General features: G+C 33.0%; 2 protein-coding genes across 2 annotated transcripts; both read left to right on the top strand.

The window, feature by feature from the left end:
• The first annotated feature begins 527 nt into the window (after nucleotides 1–527).
• LOC134726710 (uncharacterized) lies at nucleotides 528–3,519 on the top strand. Its single transcript, XM_063591125.1, has 3 exons — nucleotides 528–572; nucleotides 2,270–2,500; nucleotides 3,049–3,519. The coding sequence occupies exons 1-3, from the start codon at nucleotides 528–530 to the stop codon at nucleotides 3,517–3,519; spliced, it is 747 nt and encodes a 248-aa protein (XP_063447195.1).
• A 2,897-nt stretch (nucleotides 3,520–6,416) lies between these two features.
• On the top strand, nucleotides 6,417–20,405 carry LOC134726709 (polycystin-1-like protein 2). Its single transcript, XM_063591124.1, has 9 exons — nucleotides 6,417–6,437; nucleotides 6,929–7,123; nucleotides 8,752–8,912; nucleotides 10,274–10,961; nucleotides 11,339–11,468; nucleotides 13,472–13,725; nucleotides 17,403–17,577; nucleotides 19,030–19,329; nucleotides 20,131–20,405. The coding sequence occupies exons 1-9, from the start codon at nucleotides 6,417–6,419 to the stop codon at nucleotides 20,403–20,405; spliced, it is 2,199 nt and encodes a 732-aa protein (XP_063447194.1).
• Nucleotides 20,406–21,383: the final 978 nt, after the last annotated feature.

Raw genomic sequence — 21,383 nt, 5'->3', positions numbered from 1 at the left:
TACAGACAGTTTGCAGTTGATCTAAATATTTGTTATAATTTTTTTCGAAATATAGGAAGGAATATGAAAAAAACAAGAGTTTCGTTCGATTTCTTAATAATTATCTAAAATTTCCCCTTATCCATGAATCTAATTATACAGTGCGTTACCACAAACAAATAATATACATCCCCAAGTTAAAAATATCGAACATTGCTAAACAATCAGTAACAACCTTTCTCACTCCAACCATCTAATAGTGACAAATACTATCTATTCAGGTATGCTAAGGGTCCTGAACAATGCTTTGGAAGCAATATTACCCAAAACATCAGTGGATACACCAACAACATTAGATATATATACCATAATGACGGATATATCCAGCAGACAGGAGTTATCGGAGCCAAACGACGCTGATCTGACGCCTACAGAAAGAGCATTTATTGCTTCACAGATCGCTATGAATAATGAACTTGAGGCGAATAAAAAAAATGACGATGTAAGTAGATTTCACAATTAAAGCAGCTTTATTTTACACAGCTAAGATGTTATACAAGAAATTGACCACCACAACTACAAATCAGCCTATGGTATTGGTACTTTTGTATATGGAAAATAATAGTTGCAATTTAAGTTCATTTAGAAAATATTTGACTGATTAATTTTGGATATTCACACTGGTAAAACACGTTTCGAAAAAAAAAGATGATAAATAAAGGCAACAGAAGTAAAACTCTATTTAATAGTCATTAATCTATCAAATGAAAACAAATTCGTGTTTCGAAGTAAAATAAAGGGAAACACATCAACTGTGTGAGATAAAAAACGGAACACGTTAACGGAGAAAATAGGGAAATTTTCCGGAAACTATACTCAAAAGTCTTTTTTGCTAGATGATACACATATAGTATTCTTTCCTATTCATATGTATAGGTAAACAAATAAGTCTTGCTGATATTTACTTGTTTATTATGTCATTGCTGATAATTTTATAACTTAGCTGTTAGATTATAAGACTAATGTTGATTTAATATATTGATGCTTACAAGAAAAAAAAATGGATTTCTGGTATAAACAAACAGGGACTCTTCACTGGTATGCTGGACTAGTGAGGTATATTGTTAACAGCAGAAAGTGCAATTTGTTGTTGAATAAAAATTAAAAAAAATTAAAAAAACTTAACAACAGAAACAAACACAAATAACAAAATACACAGAAACGGAATGTTTTAAATCATTTGCCGTATTCCTGACTTGGTACAGAAAACCAAATAATGGGTTGAACCTGTTTTTATAGACAAACAGCCGTCCTATATGGCAAAGTTAACAATTCTTTTAATATGACAACACCACGTGACAGGAATACAGTACAAATACATACGCATGAATACGATATTCCCGTGCTTGCATTTCCTATCATGATTTTCTTGATAGAGGATTGCTGCTCACAAGGAAGCTATTAAACCAAGAGTTTCAAATGGTGAAGTTGAATTCATCCCTTCGTAAATTTCACAGACGCCATCACGAGTTAATTGACCGTTATAAAATAACCGTTTCACAAATGATATCAGATATGTTACGTCGTAACTACAATTCCATTCCCTATCATGAATGTGACCTACCGAATTAGACTATTTACCAAATTTGTGATCACATAAGCAACACGACAGGTGCCACATGTGGAGCAGGATTTACTTACCCTTCTGGAGCACCTTAGATCACCCCTAGTTTTTGTAGGGTTTGTGTATTTTTTTTCTTTTTAGTTGTCTATGTTGTCATGTGTACTACTGTTTGTCTGTTTGTCTTTTTCATTTTAAGCCATGGCGTTGTCAGTGAACTTTCAATTCATGAGTTTAACCCCGCCACATCATTTATGGATGTACCTGTCCCAAGTCAGGAGCCTGTAAATTCAGGGGTTGTCGTTTGTTTATGTGTTACATATTTGTTTTTCGTTCATTTTTTTACATAAATAAGGCCGTTAGTTTTCTCGTTTGAGTTGTTTTACATTGTCTTATCGGGGCCTTTTAGGCTCACTATGCGGTATCGGCTTTGCTCATTGTTGAAGGCCGTACGGTGACCTATAGGTAATTTCTGTGTCATTTTTGGTCTTTTGTGGATATATGTCTCAATGGCAAACATACCACATCTTCTTTTTAATATTGACTGTCTTCTGGTATCCTTCGTCCCTTTTTTATAATACATATTTGTTACCGTTTGGAGGTGCTTTTTTTAAACAAACATTTGGAATTCTTATATTTCAATATATGCTGGACATATTCTATATGTAGGTTCAAAACGAGGTTCAAGTACTATTGGATAGTATTTCCTACTTAGGCCACGTGCTTCAGATGCTGAACAATCGTAAACAGATGCCTGTTTACGTTCAAAATGGACACATCAATTCAACAGAAGACAAGAAACTGATTGGGGAGCTGATTAAGAAAGGGTTTCAAATCAATGAAGTAGATTTAAGTTTTGTAGAATCAAATTCCCAGTCTACACAAGAGCAAGCCATACAGGTATACACATTTATTAAAGATTTTAAACAGTAATTGTTATGATTGGTCAATACTATATATCGAAACAAAAGAAAGGGAAACGTAAAAAAAATCATCCTTATTGTGTTGTAGATATTTTTTCGATACTGTTATGTCTGTTAATGAGGTTAACAACCTGTGTGAGTTCAATAAGATTTACAGCATGGTGCAGAGTGATGTTAGCTCCTGTGTGAGTTTAAGGAGATTTACAGTTAATTTGGTGCAAAGTATCGAAACATGTGTACTATATGACAAATTGTATAGAGATCTACTACTGTTAATCGCTGATACAAATGTAGTAATATTAACAAAACATATAACTGATAGCACACAAAAAAAGAAATAATGCAGCAGAGTCGTACGGTGACCTGTTGTTGTTACTTTCTGTGTCGTCAGGTCTCTTATTGACAGTTGTCTTAATGGCAATCACACCACATCTTCTTTTTTTTATATCCACGAGTTAATATGGATCACATAAGTGTCTAACCTACTTTTTCTATATAACTAAAGATGTTTTTTTTTCTGAAAAGGTAACATTATATGACCACACACCATTTTCGTGGGATGAGGAGTCTAAGTTCATATCATCTAAGACCGTTACTGTGTCAGTGGGAGAAGGCAATACAACAAACTCAGCAATACCATCGAAAATCAAACTTCAGAATTCTGGTTTAGTACCAACAAGAAAAACTATTAAAGTAGCCATTCCAGTTGATAAAAATGAGATCACTTCACAAATGCTAGTGTACAAAATGTACTGGAAGACACCTGCGGACAGCTTGATAATCAGTATAAATAGCCCAATAATCCATCTCAATCACACTATTTACATTCGGAATACAGAACCTCCAACGGAAGACGAATATGACTGGATGAAAGTTATAGAATCCAGCGACTGGTTATCAACCAGCGAAATTAAAGTAATACTTGACGGTGGACTATACACCGCCCCAACAAATGTGTATGTTGGAGTCTTTGTTCAAAAAGGTATATCTATTTAACTTATGGGAATAGAGAAAAAAGCAAACACACGTGTAGGAGTTTGCATTTATTGGTAATCACTAACATTATTTACGACATTTCTTGTTTTCAAGAATGTTTACACTTGAATTAGGCCAAATGATAACTAACGTTTACAAATCAATATATGATACATTTGAAATTACAAGTACTAAAGGAGTATTCCAATATGCAAATCAACCTGCTTAGTCAAACATAAAACATTACGTAATACTTTTGTAACTTACCATATGTTATAGGTTCTGTGCATATTGGCCTTGATCCTACGGTGGTCATATACTTCTACAACATTTTTCTCCAGGAGATATTTGTTTGATTCGCAATCATACAATTTTTCATGTTACGATAAGTTAATAATACTATATTGAAAATACTCAAAATAACAAAATATTCACAAAACTCCGCATTTCTACATGAGACCAATAAAACACACACTTAGATATTTAAAAATAGATAGTTTTCCAAAACAAACTCCTTTGAATTTTTATTAACAGAAAAATCGTCTACCACTACATCAACCAGACGAAGACGATCACTGAGTACTACTATTGTTGAATTTGAAATTATTGGAGCTACGGTTGGTTGTAGAGTATGGAATACGGTTAAGCAGAAATGGGACAAAACTTCATGTCAGGTAAGATTATGGTGAACCCTTGTTCTGTTCTGATTGATGTTGTCCTATTTCAAATGGGTACTTAGTCCATCACATATTTTTTTTTCATATTTGTTGCACTCTAAACCTATGCCCTGTTTGCCCCTGATAGCGTATGTTTACAAAAATGCGTATCGAAACGACATGCTGGACTTTTCATTTAGAAAAAATATATTTTATAGACATAGAAGTTACTCTTTCTTCAGCAGGCGAGTTGTTGTTTATCATTAATGAAGGTTGACGTTGGAGTATGGTATTCCTATATCGTTTTCAATATAAACAATATAAAAAAGAAGATGTGGTGTAATTGCCAATAAGACAACTATCAACAAAAGACCAAAATGACACAAACATTAACAACTATAGGTCACCGTACAGGCTTCAACAAGCCACAATGTTGTAGACATCATTGCGTGTTATTTGTTTAACTTTTTTTTGGAAATCGCATTTATTGTTTAAAACTTGATAATAACCATCTCAACACTCCAACGAAGATGTATTATACGTAATTATCATTTTCTAGTACTGGAAAATATCAATGGTGAACATTATATATGTCCAAAAGGTAACATGCAGCCAGGTAGTCATATAGTTGCGACTGACTTGAATAATTATAAATATTGATCGGATTTACTGTTGATCGCTTTAGAAATTAATGATATAAAATTTGACCTTCAATGGCCAAAGTTGACCTCCAGTTGGTTAATGCAACCCTGCTGTTAATTTCAGCTTTTTTGGTTTGTAACTCTTTGTGTATTGCTACATTCATTGATTTTAAATAAATGTTTTTTGGGGGGTTCCATTTGAAAATAAATCAAAAATCGCGCTTCCCAGGCCTTAAATTCATACAGGGTATTTTACAATACATTATATCTTTTTCGAATGTCATGTAAAAAAGAAAAAAATAATAGCAAAACGGGTTGACAAAATCAAAATGCAGGGAGTTGTTAAAGACAAACAACAATCTACATCACATTAACAATGAAAACTGAAAACTGATTAAAACAAACTTTATAAAACCGAGTACTATGTCAGCCACTCCGGTCGGGGATATACTCATGAATTTAATCTATTCTACTTCATACACCAATTTTTTTCTGTTATTTAGCTTTCTTCTGCATCAACTATCAATGAGACTGTTTGTGAGTGTTCCAATCCACCAGGAAATAGTTTTGCCACAACTTTTTACGTGCCTCCAAACACGATCGATTTTGGAAGTGTTTTTGAAAAGTTTGATTTGAAAAACAATGTAGCGGTGTTTGCAACTGTTGTATCCCTGGTACTGTTATATATTTTGTTATGTGTATGGGCATTTAGACAGGACAGAAAGGATCACGCTAGGGTAAAGTAATTTGCTTATTTATACAATATTTGACAAAGTATATTTACTTTTTCTCGAAAAAAAAGAAGATTATAAGTAATCGGCAAAATTCACAATATTTAAAGTAAATTATAGAATTGGTTCAGAGAAATTAAGTCAAATTAAGTGAAAAACAATCATGCAAACAAAGCTGAATTTGCATCACTTAAAATAATTATACCTAATGTCCACATTACTTTTCATCAATTACAATATACAACAATTAAAGTTATGAATGAATGAAAGAATTTTATTTCTCATAAACGAGAAATTACATAGTTACAGAGAATATATATGTATAAACAATTAAATAAAATACTAAAGCACATGTGACCCTCACATTCACAGTTACAACGTATACTGTGAATTCATTATTATTCGTTGGATACCAATTTTCGTAGGTTTCGTGGATACGGGTGAATCACGAATTCAAATGATCAACGAATAACGTATTTTCAATAGACTTATGCAAGTTTTCAACAATCCACGAAATTTGATACCCACAAAAATAAGTGAATCAACGTCTGTTTCCTTCTTTTGAGAAATTTTTATGACCATATAACCGTATTTAATACAACCTATAGCATCGATCAAATGCACGAAACATGTAAAACATCATATCCATAGTAGCTATGGTACCATATTCGATGAAGAAATCATGCTTTTAGAAATATACATTTTATTTGTTGCAAGCCAAATTTCTGTCCCTATCTGATATATCCTCATTTTCAACTGGCAGTCTTCATTTCTGTGACCTTTATCCTGGACATTTTTACTGCATCTATTTGTTCGTGTGTTCTTTTTCTGAATATGCATGGATCTATTACAAGTGGAAATAGCAACTAACCAACATTCAATTAAACAACATGTGTGAACGGGTGTATGATGTAATGGTGTATGGTGTTAATGGGTAGCTTACACCATCGAAGTACTGTACATGTACATAAATATTTAGTTATTGGTTAGTGCGTGAACATGAAAGAAATTAACAAAAATATCTAATCAGTTGGACTTTCTTTTTTACCCAATTCTGAACACCATGTCTTTAACGTTTTAGATACTGATCAAGGGGAATAATCCTCACACATTTATTGATTATCTCCCATATTATCTTTCTCTTCCATGTGCATGCGATAGCTATTCGATGTGCTATTGTGTTGTATTTTATTTTATAACGATTTTACTGTCATAACACAAATCATTGTCATCATAGTATGAAACCCAAACCCGGAAGGGTTTATAAGTGGGTTAATAAAAAAAAAAATTCTATTTCAATAACGGTCTATTTATTATTAAGAAATAAACGGATAGCTTCTTTATCAAAATGAAGGAAAAATTCAGCGAATCCTTATTGTAAGTGTTAATCTAAATCTTGCAGTGGGCTTTATCATACCTGAGTGACAACGGTCCTTACGATGATTACTTGTACATTCTGACGGTGTTCACAGGATTACACAGACATGCTGGAACAAAATCCAGAATAGGTTTGATGATAATTGATGGGAAACCAAAGAAAAACCATTTTTATGAACCAGATGTACGACTATTAGATGAAGATGATGAAACACATCGAGTGAGTATTTTGTCTGTTCGTGGTCCAAAAAATCCGTTCTTTTACATTATTTGTAGGATAAAAAAAAAGGGAACTTAACGAATAATTCTCTTACTTCTCATGTTTTAATACAGTTGATATAATCAACATGCGGTATGATTGCCTATAAAAACACAAACAAAAAAACAGAAAACATTATTCTTCACAATTACATGAAACTGAGAATGAAAATGGGGAAAGTGTCAGAGAGACAACATCCCGACCATAGAACAGACAACAACAGAAGTTCACCTATAGGTCTTCAATGCAGCGACAAATTCCCGCATCCGGAGTCATCCTTTAGCTGGCCCCTAAGCAGTTCATTTCGTGATCTAAACAAGTGACACGATACATAACGCTACAAATGGCAAAAAGGAGGAATTATGTAATTCACTGGTACTCTGTTTTGAAGTCGACAGCACGAATTCACTATTAACACACATAACCGTTTGATAAATTTGTGGTCGTGCCGGTTATTGACAGCGTGACAAATCTAACTGTTAGCATTAAACCCCGCTGTTTTTTTCTTTTTGGAACATTTGTCGAATGCATACCTACACTTGACTTAAGCAACACTCAGTCAAAATGTCACATTCGGAAATAAGACATGTTAAACGTTCTAAGACATAAATATATCCTCAGATTTCAGACAGTAGAAAATCTTGAATTATTTGCGATTCAATAACGCATAGACTTAACAATGCAAGTCTGAATTATATGCCATCCAGATGTTGCAACCAGGAATAAGTCAACGTTTGTTTTGCTAGACAGTTTCATTACAGAAACTCACAACAACGATGCAAGCAGATAGCATTGTGACTGACCTACAAAGATATGTTAAGTTAAAACGCATCATTAAACGACATTCATAATGCAATGCCATTTGCCAGAGAGATAAATGGGTGTAACCAAATACGCATACTAAGTCTTAGATATCAAGGTGGTTTATTTTTGATTATTAATCCTTTAATGTTTTAGCATTCAACCCATTGTACATGTAAAAGTATAAAAGGATATCTTATCGTGGTTTAATAATCATGATCCCATTTCCGTTATCTTTTTTTTCAATAATGACCAAGTAAAATGTTTCTTCTCTAAATGTGTATGTACATTAACTAACATAATGGGTGCAACCTGTGTTCACCATTCCGATGCACCTGAGATCACTAACTATTATTTGTAGGATTCCTTTATCTAAGCCAATACTTTTCTATATATCGTTGTTGTTTTTTGTTCGTTACTTAATGTCAGTTTTAATTCCAAAATCTCTCTTTCTTTGCTATGACTAAAAATAAGTTATGAGTATATTTTAATAAAATGACAACTATAAAAACTATAAGATAAAACATCTTGAGGACAGCATTCAGTCATCCATAAGGGACATATATATATATATATCTATATGTTGCTAGATATTAGCCGTCCATATACTATCAAGAATTTTTACAAACCTTAATGACACAATGAAAATGTCTTCCATGCACACCGCATTTTTTTCAAACAATAGAAAACAATAACATGGGACACAAAATAACGATTGACGAGGCTACGGACAGACATTGACATTATTATTTGACGGGATTAACCAAGTGATTATGTTTATATTACAGAGTTTTGATGTTGGAAGCATCCGGAAATTTGTCATGAGCGTTCCTAAACCAATAAATGACCCAACAGTATTAAAAATTTGGCATGATAATAGTGGACAAGGAAATTCAGCATCATGGTATCTTAATAAAATCATACTAGAGGATGTGCAAACTGGTGAAAGGTAAAGCTCACATACTTTATTTTGTCTCCTTTTATGAATAATAAGCTATAAATATGTTTTGTTTTGTTCTATTTGTAGTGATACGATGAATGAACGAATGAAAAAGACAATTTGTTGCCTAAACAAGTTGCAAAATAGTATCTATAAGATTTTATCGGTTCATTTTATTGAATGATTATGGTTGCAATTATATGATAACTTAAGGTTCATCATACCAAATGGACAAACATGGCTGTATTTTCACCTCAATAACTACTCTATGTATAGACTTACCTGTGCTGTTTGGAAAGTTTTAAGGCCTTCATCCACTAGATATATTAAAGGAAAATGCATTTTGTATTAAAGAAAGACAAAATCTTTCTTAGTTTTTAAGGCATTTTTTCTTCCTTTCAAACAAACACCTGAATTACTTTGATACTGTCCACTCAGACAAACTCTTCAACTCACCTTTATTTGTCAAGATACCTCTTGATTATTTCAGTTAAGGCAAATCAAAACAAAACAAACCGGTTTTTACCTGAGGGAGCATCTCAAGGTTGGATCACAATTTAGTTAATTTTCACACCTTATGCATGAAGGAAAAAAATTGCCCATCAAAATCCAAGAGAGATTTTATCTTTCTTAAACACAAAATGCACATAACTTTTATATATCTAGCGGATGCCAGGAATTAAAACTTTTCCAACTTCACAATAAAGTTTTTGGCATGTAAATACTGTCATATTTGTCCGTTCGTTCTGATGAACCTTACGCGCATAAAGTTTGCCTTGGATATCACTACGATGTCATTACCATTTACAAATTGACATATATTGAATCAAATAGTCATTTGACAAATAGTTTATAGACAAAACGAAATCTAAGGTATCACTCAAAAAGATATTCCTGGTTTTGCCCATGTATTGACATTAAAAAAAATTGCCAACAACCCCCTTCCTTTCTTTTCATATTTTTATTACAAATAGTTCAAAAAGCCATATTCCAAAATCTTATAAAATCCTTGTTATTTTTTCATAGTTTTTTTAAATAAAAAGATTGACAATGTTAAATATAAGAAAAGTCTAGCGAAAACTATTTGACGCCAAATTTCCAATGGCTTATATCTCGTAAACAAGTTCACGCACCCTGCATATTTTTTTTTATTTTCTAGTTTCTTTATTTACATACTTTTAATTTATAAGCTGGAATACAAATATTTCAGACCATATTTTAATAAAAAAAAAAATATATATATTTTACATGCTAATGTCTTGTTATTAGCTGTATGCCGTTATTTGGTAGATCATAAAAGCTTTATAATTTCAAATATTAAAGGTGCCGATAATAGCTTTATCGTCCTTTTTCTTTCTTTCAATTGACAGGTATCTGTTTATATGTGATCATTGGCTTTCTTTGGACCACGATGATGGATGCATTGAGTGTGCCATTCCTGTGTCTGATAAGTTGGATAAACATAAATTCTCATTTTTATTTAATGAACAAACTAGACAAAACACAACAGACAATCACTTATGGTTATCGGTTGCCATTCGACCTGAAGATAGCAACTTTACAAGGTTAGAAAGATTGGCTTGCTGTTTGACATTGTTGTTTCTCACTATGATCTCAAGTGCAATGTTTTATGGACAAAATACCGGAAGTCAATTTTCAATTGGACCGATTAAATTATCACTTTCTGGGATATATATTTCAATTGTCAGTGCAATTATTGCTGCACCTCCAATATTGTTAGTATCTTATATGTTCAGAAGTTCCAAACCTCGTTCAAAAAATGAGAAGAAAACTTTTACAAATACTAAAGACAATTCTGAAATGACACTAAAATCCGGCGAGGAAGACAAAAACGCAGATGTGACAGATGATTCTGAATTTTCACTTCCGTTTTGGTGTAGATATGTAGCATGGGGAATTGTTACATTAGCCGTCTTTACATCTGGATTTTTCCTAATTTTGTATAGCATGGAATGGGGAAAGACAAAGTCAGAGGAATGGCTGCTATGTTTCTTTATGTCATTCATCGAATCAATACTCTTAGTTGATCCACTTAAGGTAAGAAAATCTAGCTTTCACTGTACTTGTAAAATAGTCAGCAAAATTTCTGACCACCGTGTTATAAAAGAGTTATAAAAATATTATCTCATATCTGAAAATGCCTGGACTAATGCAAGTTAGAATAAGACCGTTGTTATCCATTCGTTTGGTATTTTTGGATTTTGCCAGCTGCCTATTGACCTTAACATTTTCCAAGGACCGCTATATTTTTGTTAATTTACTTTATACGTCGGAAACAAAACTAATTGTCAGTTAAAACAAATAGGTGACAAATGCAGTTATCAATATATAACTGGTTGGACGAAGACCATTAAAGGATTATTTTATCATTGACGAAGTTACAGCTATACGTAAGAACTCACTTTTTTTTTTAGATAATATTGATGTCAGTCATATTCTCTTGGATTGTAAAGAGTTGTAAGGAGAAAACTGTGACATACGACAGAGAGAAACTTCTTCTAGATACCAAAAGACGTGCAGCTAGTCCATTGTCATATCTTTTAGGTAATCTTTGTTTTATATTAAACTAATTTAGGAAATATGTGTATATATCGAACTATTTTAAGTAATATTGTTTACAAGTATATTGAACTATGAATATTAAAAATATATCATCCGTTTTCGTTTGAAATACTGAGGTTAAACACAAGAGCATATAATTAATCTAAAGAAACATGTATTGAATATAAAAACCACATAAAATAACTCATAAACTTACTTTTTACACAATGTTTTCTTTGCCTTTTGGTAGAAATCATGTATACAGTCCGAGTTAAAAGTCATTCATACAGACACTTAATAGAAAAAAAAAACATTCTACATTAGATGCACTTTTCTGGTTTTAAACATTTCCTGTTTACAAAACTTTTAATTTTTCGAAAACCAAAGGATTTTCTTATCCCAGGCATATATTATCTTAGCCATGTTTGGTCCAACTTTTTAGATTTTTTTTATCCTCAAAGCTCTATACTATTTTGATATGAGCGTCACTGATAAGTCTTATGTAGACGAAACGCGCGTCTGGCGTACTAAATTTAAATTCTGATACCTTTGATAAGTTTTTGCCTTCTTCTGAATTTTCAAACGAAAACGTTTAAATACCACAGACACATAAGACCGATTTAACCAAAAAGACTTAAATTCATATGTGTTTTTTTTCTTCAAAGAATGAAATAGATAACGAAAATATTATCAAGCATATATAATGAGCAAAACAAAATCTGTACAGAAGTCTGAAATTGTCACCTCATTTAAGTACAACATTTGTCAAAGATTAGTGTCTTAGGTTTGGTCTTCTAACAAAATCGACATTTTAGTCATGAATTATTTTAGTAGTTAAATACTGGCCATTATTAAAATGCACATGGTTCTAGTTGAGATACACTGGCTACATCGGGCCTCTGTTCGACTGTTTTAACTTTAAATACACATTTTTAAAAGGGAATAAAATGATCACTACTAACACATAACTAAATTCAATCTCCATTTAGATTTATTAAACCTAGTATTGAAATTTGAGGTGTATACCAAGTAAACTATGCAACAAAACATGATGATAAATCATCTTGATACATGAACGAAATAGTATCTTTGATGAGGTGTTTCCCAAATGCAGTTTTAAGATTTGTAGAAGATTTTCCGTATTTGTTATAACATATTCAACAATCCGGGTCCCACATGAGGAGCAGGATCTGCTTACCCTTCCTGAGCACCTGAGATCTACCCAGTTTTTGTTGGGGTTCTTTTTGCTAATTCTTTTGTTTTCTTTTGTGGTAATTGAACTATTGTTTTCTGTTAAGCCATGGCGTTGTCAGTTTATTTTCGATTTATGAGTTTGACTGTCCCTCTAGTATCTTTCGCACCTCTTTGGATAGTATTTTTGGAATCGATAAGCATTTAGTGTACACGAAAGAATACATAACTGTAAAATGATCCATCCTTGTAATGCCCCAATGAAAAAGGTTATACTTAAATTTAAATTATCCTAATGTGATTTTAACAGTAAAATAACAAAAGTACCGAGCTTTAAGTAAAACTCATATCAAAAAGTCCTTTTTTTCAAATTCCAAAATAAAAAGGTTAACACATCAAACTAATTGAAAAAAAAGCTTATTCCTGACTTGGTACAGGTATATCCCCATGGAGAAAATGGTGGATAAAAGCTTGATTTATAGCTAGCTAAACTATACTTTGTATGACAGGCGCATAAATTCTTCCGTATTGACAACATAGCTAGATTATCAGGGAAATAAATTATAGAAAAACAGCTTCGAAAGTAAAGGAATTTGCTATGAGTACCCGAAATACAAAAGTCTACTTGAGAACAGTGTTTTGTATTTAGTTTGACTACGTTATTTCTGGAAAATCTTATATTTTATAATTGATCGTTTTGTAAAGTTAGAAACACAAATACTGAACGAAAGTGGGAAGTCAATAAACTCTAACGAAGTCGAATGTCAGAAATATATATTTCTTTTCATAAGTTTGATTTGTTCTGTCTTTTTTAGATGTGTTCAAAGCCACGCAAGCTCCATTGAAATCCCAAACAGTTTCAAGATTAAAAGAAAAAAGACAGCAGCGCCTTAAAATGCAAGAGATATTCACAGAACTAGTTTTATATACGATATTCCTTGCTGTTTTGTATTGTGTCAGTTTTAGTAACAGGGATTCAAGATGGTATAACGTCAAAAATCATCTAGAACAGCATCTTGTTACATCGAATAATATCTCAACAGGCGATTCAACGTTTAGATACGATCAGGTTAGTTGTCTGTCCTGTTTCGAGTACTGTGGATTTATTTAATTTCGTGGGCATCAATTTCCGTGCGTTGAGGGAAACTTGCACTTCCCTTGATATTCAATTTCGTGGTTTTAGCAATATTGGCATACAAAGACTATAGATTTTGTTATTCGTTAAACATTTAAATTCGTGGTTCAGCTGTCCCACAAAACCAAAGACAATTGGTATCAAACGAAAAATAATGAATCCACAATACCTTTTAATCTGTAATATAGAAATGGGGAAAAGTATAAAAGAAAATAATTTAGCCAGGTAAATCTTCAAGTACATGGTAATGTATGTGCATGACATGAAAAAATCCTGGATGAAGCGCAAAAAATTCTATATAAACACCCATACATCTGGTGTGAAATCCGATACTGAGGCATTGGATTATAGCGAATAATTATTTACGCACCAATTATGTTATTAGTTGTTAAATAGAGATAACTTTGATTAACGCTACCTCATTTAACATTACGAATACGGTGGTGTTGCGAAGATTTTACTTAATAGTAATAGCTTTAACAAAAACTAAATACAGGAACACAACAGCTGTAAAAGAGGGACGAAAGATACCAGAGGGGCAGTCAAATTCATAAATCTAAAATAAACTGACAACGCCATGGCTAAAAATGAAAAACGACAAACAGACATACAATAGTACATATGACACAACATAGAAAACTAAAGAATAATCAACACGAACCCCACCAAAACTAGGGGTGATCTCAGGTGCTCCGGAAGGGTAGCAGATCCTGTTCCACCCGTCGTGTTGCTTTTGTGATGACACATCCGGTAAATTGTCTTATTCGGTAGGTCACATTCATGAAAAGGAAGGGGACTGTAGTTACGACGAAAGTAACATATCCGATATCATTTGTGAAACGGTCATTCCATAACGGAAAACCAACTCGTGATGGCGTCCGTTAAATTAATGAAGGGATGATTTCAACTTCGCCATTTCCTACTCTTTGTTTAATCGCTTCCTTGTGAGCAGTAGACCTCTATCAAGAAAATCGAGATAGGAAATGCAAGCACGAGAATATCGTATCAATCGGGAGATAAATACCCCGTATGCAGGTGCTGCTGAAATGTTGCTACTTAGAAATGGAAAGTTCACTATTGAAAAGCTGAAATGGTCTCTTTTGTCGTGAAGTTTTGTTTTCAACCGACCTCCATTGTCAATTTCTAGATGTAAGTTAAGATATGAGGCCGACTTAACTGTATTTGTAGTATCCTTTATCTCTAGTTCGATGGGATAGATGAGTTCAACATAGTCACCAAATTTTGATTTATGTTGTAAAAGAACTTAATGTCGAATTCGTATCATTATATGAAATTTATCGACAGCTTAAATCTCATCTATGATACTCCAATCAGCGTATGTAAAGGTTCATATTTAGCGCGTACAAAGATTCTTATATACCTATTATTTTTGTTTTTAACCATAAACATAGTTGCCAAAGGTAGATTAAGGTTTGGCTCACTTTTTTAAATGTTATAAAAGAGGGACAAAAGATACCAAAGGGACAGTCAAACTCATCTATAATACTAAAATTACGAGGTCCAATATGTTAGCCGTCATCACGTAAAAACGACGAATCAAAGAATTCAACTTTATATACAACTAATATAGTACAAAGGTGTAGATTAAAAATTACACCACTCCAGGCCCTTTTGTTTTCCACGTAATTAATATTGCCAATAATTAGGAAGTTCCGGGTCAAGTCCGATACCGATACCAATAGTATAATCACCTGTTACCTATTACCTTATCTGTACGTTCCGCATCTGACAGGCGCACCACCAAACGGTGTATTGAGGAATAATATGCTATATACACGGGTCATAATCACAGGGTTGACACTACTAAATTGTCAAATTGTTACCTATTGTAGTATTTTAATCCGTAAGACTTTCTAAGATAACGATACGAATACTAAAAATCTGGACTTAAAATAAGTTTCAATTTGTTAGCGGGCATGACGTAAAACAGCGAATCAAAGAATTCAACTTTATTTATAACTAATATAGGACAATGCTGTTGATTAAAAAATACTCCATTCCAGGACCTTTTATTTTCCAAATAATTAATATTACCGATAATTGATAAGTTCCAGTTCGACGGGTTCAAACAGAAAGATTTGAAAGCAGAGACAATTGTGTATCTTATAATCGGCATGACTTTATCAGATGACAGTACTAATACTAAGACAAGGCTTGCGCATAGTTATATACTTTAATTCAGTCACGGACCCGCGATATCGCGGGTGTGTTCTAGTAAATCTAAAACAAACTGACAACGCCATCAATTTATACTGTTTTGATCGACATAACCGACCTTACAACTTCATGGATTTTGGTGCAACTGAAAAATCTTATCAGCTGAAAATGTGCATCTGACGTAACATATTAAAATCCTTTATAGATACTGATCTCAATATCCACTTTACAATCTTATTATATTACCTTCGTTATACGCCAGCCTTAAACTTGGCGTATCATATAATATTTTTGTCCTTCTGTGTTCAAACATTAATACCTTAGTGTCGAAATTTTACCTATTTCCAAATTGATCCTGCCAGAGTAAAAGGACTGTCTTCATGGAAAAATGTTGGAAAAACTTATTTCAGAATTGAAAACTAATTTGAGTTATTAACTTTTTAATTACGTTTAATTTTTACGTTTATGAAATGGGTATTAAATCATAAGCCTGGTACCTTTGATAACTATTTACACCACTGGGTCAATCCAACTGCTGGTGGACGTTTCGTCCCCGAGGGTATCACCAGCCCAGAAGTCAGCACTTCGGTGTTGACATGTATATCAATTATATGGTAGTTTTTTTTATAAATTTCCTGTTTACAAAATTATAAATTTTTCGAAAAACTAAGGATTTCCTTATCCAAGGCATAGATTACCTTAGTCGTATTGGCACAACTTTTTTGGAATTTTGGGTTCGCAATGCTCTTCATCTTTGTACATCTTTGGCTGTATAACTTTTTGATCTGAGCGTCATTGATGAGTCTTATGTAAAACATAACTGTATTGTATTGACAAATATATGATCAATCATTTACAAATATAGTGTATAACATATAAATCTTCCGTGAGGTACGAAATAGTATTACATATAAATCTTCCGCGAGGTAGGAAATGATGTAACATATAAATCTTCCATGAGGTACGAAATGGTATTACATATAAATCTTCCGTGAGGTACGAAATGGCATACATAGTAATCTCTCATGATGTACGAAATAGTTCTTCATGTTAATATTCCATCAGGTACGAAATGGGCAAGGTACGAAATGGGGGGTACGAAATGGTTAGGGTACGAAATGACTATAATTCAACGAAACGCGCGTTTGTGTTACATTTTAATGTTGTGTCGTTGTTCTCCTCTTATATTTAATGGGTTTCCCTCAGTTTTAGTTTGCGACCCGGATTTGTTCTTTAATTCTATTGATTTATGAGTTTCGAACAGCGGTATACTACTGTTACCTTTATATAAGCCTGGAACTTTTGGTACAAACCAAATATATATGTCATGTATCTGTAGCTAAAATAATCTTTCATAATTCAATTAAGACAAAAATGCAAAAATCACCTGATAACTTCAGTCATTTATCATAAACTATTTCAATGTTTTACAGGTTACAACTGCATCTAATCTATACACATGGATCAATGAGACTCTAATTACGTTTCTGTTTCCACGGTACCATTCTAATGGAGTTCAACTAAAAGCCAATAGAAGATTATATGTAAAAGACCAAGTCAATTTTCGTGTTGGTCCAATGAGACTGAGACAACTAAGAACTGTTCAAGGTACGATACATGACACATACAAAATTTTGATTATTGCTTGTCCAAAAACAATAATGACCAGATCGGACAAACAAAATTTAAGATTGCAGCTTACTCTGGAATTGATTACTTCGTTATTGTTTCAGCAAATTCCAATCAAACAATACTTGTATGCACTGGTAAATGAAAAAAACTTTATTGTATGCATACGTATTAACAATACTAAGATGAGGATACAAGAAATAAACCTTCATAGATATAGGAAGATGTGGTGTGAGTACCAATGAGACAACTCTCCATCCAAACAACAATTCAAAAATTAAACCATTATAGGTTAAAGTACGGCCTTCAACACGGAGCCTTGGCTCACACCGAACAACAAGCTATAAAGGGCCCCAAAATAACTAGTGTAAAACCATTCAAACGGGAAAACCAACGGTCTAATCTATATAAACAAAACGAGAAACACGTATATATTACATAAACAAACGACAACTACTGTACATCAGATTCCTGACTTAGGACAGGTGCAAACATTTGCAGCGGGATTAAACGTTTAAAAGGGCCCAAACCTTCTCCCTTTTTCTGAAACAATAGCATAACATCACAACATATAAAAACATACGATAAAATATCAATTGGCAGACTTAACTCAATCAAAAAACGTATGATTACACAATGAACGAATAAATTTGATCTGCGATATCTGAATACAAATGCACAGTTAATTAAATATTAGAGACAAACATTCATGACCAAAAGGCTAACAAACAAATTCAAACACACTGAGAAATATTTAACCAATCAATGTTCACTTTAGAAAAAAACCCGTTTTTTTATAATCTTGAAGTTTATACAAATGTTGTAAGAATAAGTGAAAAATTGAAGATATTACAAATAATCAAAGCTGGTATACAGCAAAGATCCATATAAATAAAAAATGACAAAAAGGCATTATAAACAGTATCAACAGGTCGAAGACTGAAAGTTATAACATTATTCAGAAGAATTTGCAAAAATGAAAATATGATTTCACATTGGACCAACACGAAAAGGCCGCGTTTATACGAAAACAAACCCACATAATATAACAAGTTAGCTATCAAATGGTTTTAACTGGCTTTCTGATATTCAATCGGGTGTTGTCCTTTCATCTGAAGGTACAATAAAAGAGGGACGAAAGATACCAGAGGGACAATCAAACTCATAAATCGAAAACAAACCGACAAGGCCATTACTAAAAATGAAAAAGGCAAACAGACAAACAGACAAACAGACAAACAATAGTACACATGACACATCATGAAAAACTAAAACATAAGCAACACGAACCCCCCAAAAAACTATGGATGATTTCAGGTGCTCTGGAAGGGTGAGCAGATCCTGCTCAACATGTGGCACCCGTATCTTATTTATTCATATATATTATTAGTAAGTCATGTACTATAAATGCAGGCTTTAACTTTTTTACAGAGCCATGTAGGACACAGTTTTTGGATAACTTTACCTGTTACGATGAATATTCTATTTCCGGAGAGGAGGATAGAAACTATTGTGTTGCCTGGGAGCCTCGTCCTTGCGTCAGAGGTCAAGCTGTAAAGAATATGACATTTGCTGCCTGGAATTTTGTGTCGTCTGTTGATATTTGGGGACTTCCGGTCACAGGACTACATTCTACCTATGGCGGTGGTGGATATATAGCAGAATTTATTGTCAACTACAATATCTCACGTCTAGTTCTCAATGATTTGTATAAATACACATGGATAGACCGTAAAACTAGAGCCATATTTACCGAATTCACACTGTATAACGTCGATGACAATGTTTTTGTTTTCATTTCGTTTTTGACTGAATTTCCGGAAACAGGTGGGGTCATTGCAAGTAAATCAATCTCACCGTTTCGACCATACCAACATGTCGGAAGTCTTGGTTTGTTTATCTTTATATGTGAAGTTATTGTAGTTATTGGAATAATTGTATTTTCTGTTCATAAATATATTTTGTTTCGGAGATACGGTAAGAAGATGTGGAAAGAATTATGGCATGTTCTTGACATACTAATCATTATCTTATTCTTTGTTTGTACCGTAATGTATATTGGAAGATGGATAATGATTAATTTGGCAATGGAAGAATGGGAAAATCATAAGAATAAATTCGTCAACTTCAGTCATATTGCATCATGGGACGAACTCTTTAATATTTGTTTGGCATTTATTATATTTCTAACAACTATCCGAATCATGCGAGTTCTCAGCTACAATGAAAGAATAAATCAATTTGGAAAGGTTCTTGCTCACGTGAGCCGTGATCTTTGTGGATGTTGTGTAATGTTTGTTATGGTGTACGTAGCGTTTGTAACTTTCGGACATTTAATTTTTGGCAGGTATCTAGAAACATACAAAAACTTCTTTGTGTCATCAACAACATTGGTTAACGCTATTATCGGTAAAAACAGCATCAAAGATTTGTTTTCTGTGGAGCCAGTTCTGGGTAGAGCCTATTACTTTTTTTTCGTTTTGTTTTTGTTGTGGATTTTAATGACGATGATGAATGCTACATTAAACGTAGGTATTACAATAGTTAGGAAAAAGCCGGTGGGGTCCACATATGGCATCGTTAACATAGTAGCAAGCTTCTGGAGAGAGGCTGTTGGTCACATTTTTGCATCAAATAATACCACAACAAAAGACAGGCTGAAGTTATCACGTAATTATTTATCAAGTCAGAAATTTACAAAGACAATAGTAGTAACACGTCAGGATGAGACACAACAGGTCGATATGGTAACACCGACAGAAGACTTACCGAAAAAGAAAGAACGAGCAAGACGTATTTATCAGTAAGATGAACCATGCTTTGTTTGAGAAATGTTTCATAAATATTAAGTGTGTCATTGTTGTTTGTTTTGTTTTTTTTAATTAAATTACATATTATTAAAAAGTCTTTTTTCTCGGTTAAATCTAGATCATTTCCCGCATGTGACTTGATACATATAATACATTACGAATGTTTGAGTCCAGAAAAATATTATTTGATATTTAAGGTCTAAATGGTTTTCAACTTCGTACTTTAATTTTCTTCATTTTAACGCTTTTGATACGAGCCTCAATTATGTTGGTTTTTTTTTTTTGTAAACGAAACGCGTGTATGGCTTACAGAAGTGTAACCCTGGTTTCTTTATTGAGTTAATACATAATACTAAATGTTTCGATCGATATCAAATTATCATTTCAGGCAAGTGTAACGATATTCAATTGTATACATCATCCATTAAGAAGATACAAATCTTATTGACTAACAATGTCCTAAGCGAGTTGCAAGAATTCCCAAAGGATTGAAACCGGGAGCGAATGCAATGCTTGACGAATTTCTTGTAGAATTGTCATCAATACAGGATAAATAATTAGGTTGTGTTGGGTTAAAGGACATATGTAACTAGAAGCTCTTAAGAGTCTATGTTGCATGCAAGATAAGGGAATTTCTGTATATAAACTATGTACGCAGGCGCTGCTGGAATGTTGCTACATAGAATTGTACAGTTCACAATTCATCTCGTTTGTCGTAAAGTTTTGTTTTCAATCTACCTGCATTGTCACTTTCTATATGTAGGTCAAGATAAGAGGTAGACTTAACTGTATCTGTTTACTCTTTATCTCTAGATTGATGCGTTCAACATAGTTATCAAATTTGGAATTGTTAGTGAAAGAACACGATTATATAGCGCAAAGTGAAGTTAAAGGATATTGCTTACGACTTATCTTCTTCCCTAAGAAGTTCCTATATAAAGTCAGGCTCATAATAATAAAGGATCAAGTCGGCAA

This window comes from Mytilus trossulus, chromosome 7, assembly GCF_036588685.1.
Source record: "Mytilus trossulus isolate FHL-02 chromosome 7, PNRI_Mtr1.1.1.hap1, whole genome shotgun sequence".
Taxonomy (NCBI): domain Eukaryota; kingdom Metazoa; phylum Mollusca; class Bivalvia; order Mytilida; family Mytilidae; genus Mytilus; species Mytilus trossulus.
Note: the sequence above shows the minus strand (reverse complement) of the source record. Positions and strands in the feature narration are given on the sequence as shown.

Bases quoted from the DNA above. Each gene is read 5' to 3' on its own strand.
- LOC134726710 (XM_063591125.1), top strand. From the start codon at position 528: ATGTTATACAAGAAATTGACCACCACAACTACAAATCAGCCTATG. The intron at 573-2,269 runs GTATTGGTACTT...TTCTATATGTAG, and splicing joins CAACTACAAATCAGCCTATG to GTTCAAAACGAGGTTCAAGT. The intron at 2,501-3,048 runs GTATACACATTT...TTTTCTGAAAAG, and splicing joins CACAAGAGCAAGCCATACAG to GTAACATTATATGACCACAC.
- LOC134726709 (XM_063591124.1), top strand. From the start codon at position 6,417: ATGTGTGAACGGGTGTATGAT. The intron at 6,438-6,928 runs GTAATGGTGTAT...TAAATCTTGCAG, and splicing joins TGTGTGAACGGGTGTATGAT to TGGGCTTTATCATACCTGAG. The intron at 19,330-20,130 runs GTAAAACTAGAG...CATTAAACGTAG, and splicing joins TAAATACACATGGATAGACC to GTATTACAATAGTTAGGAAA.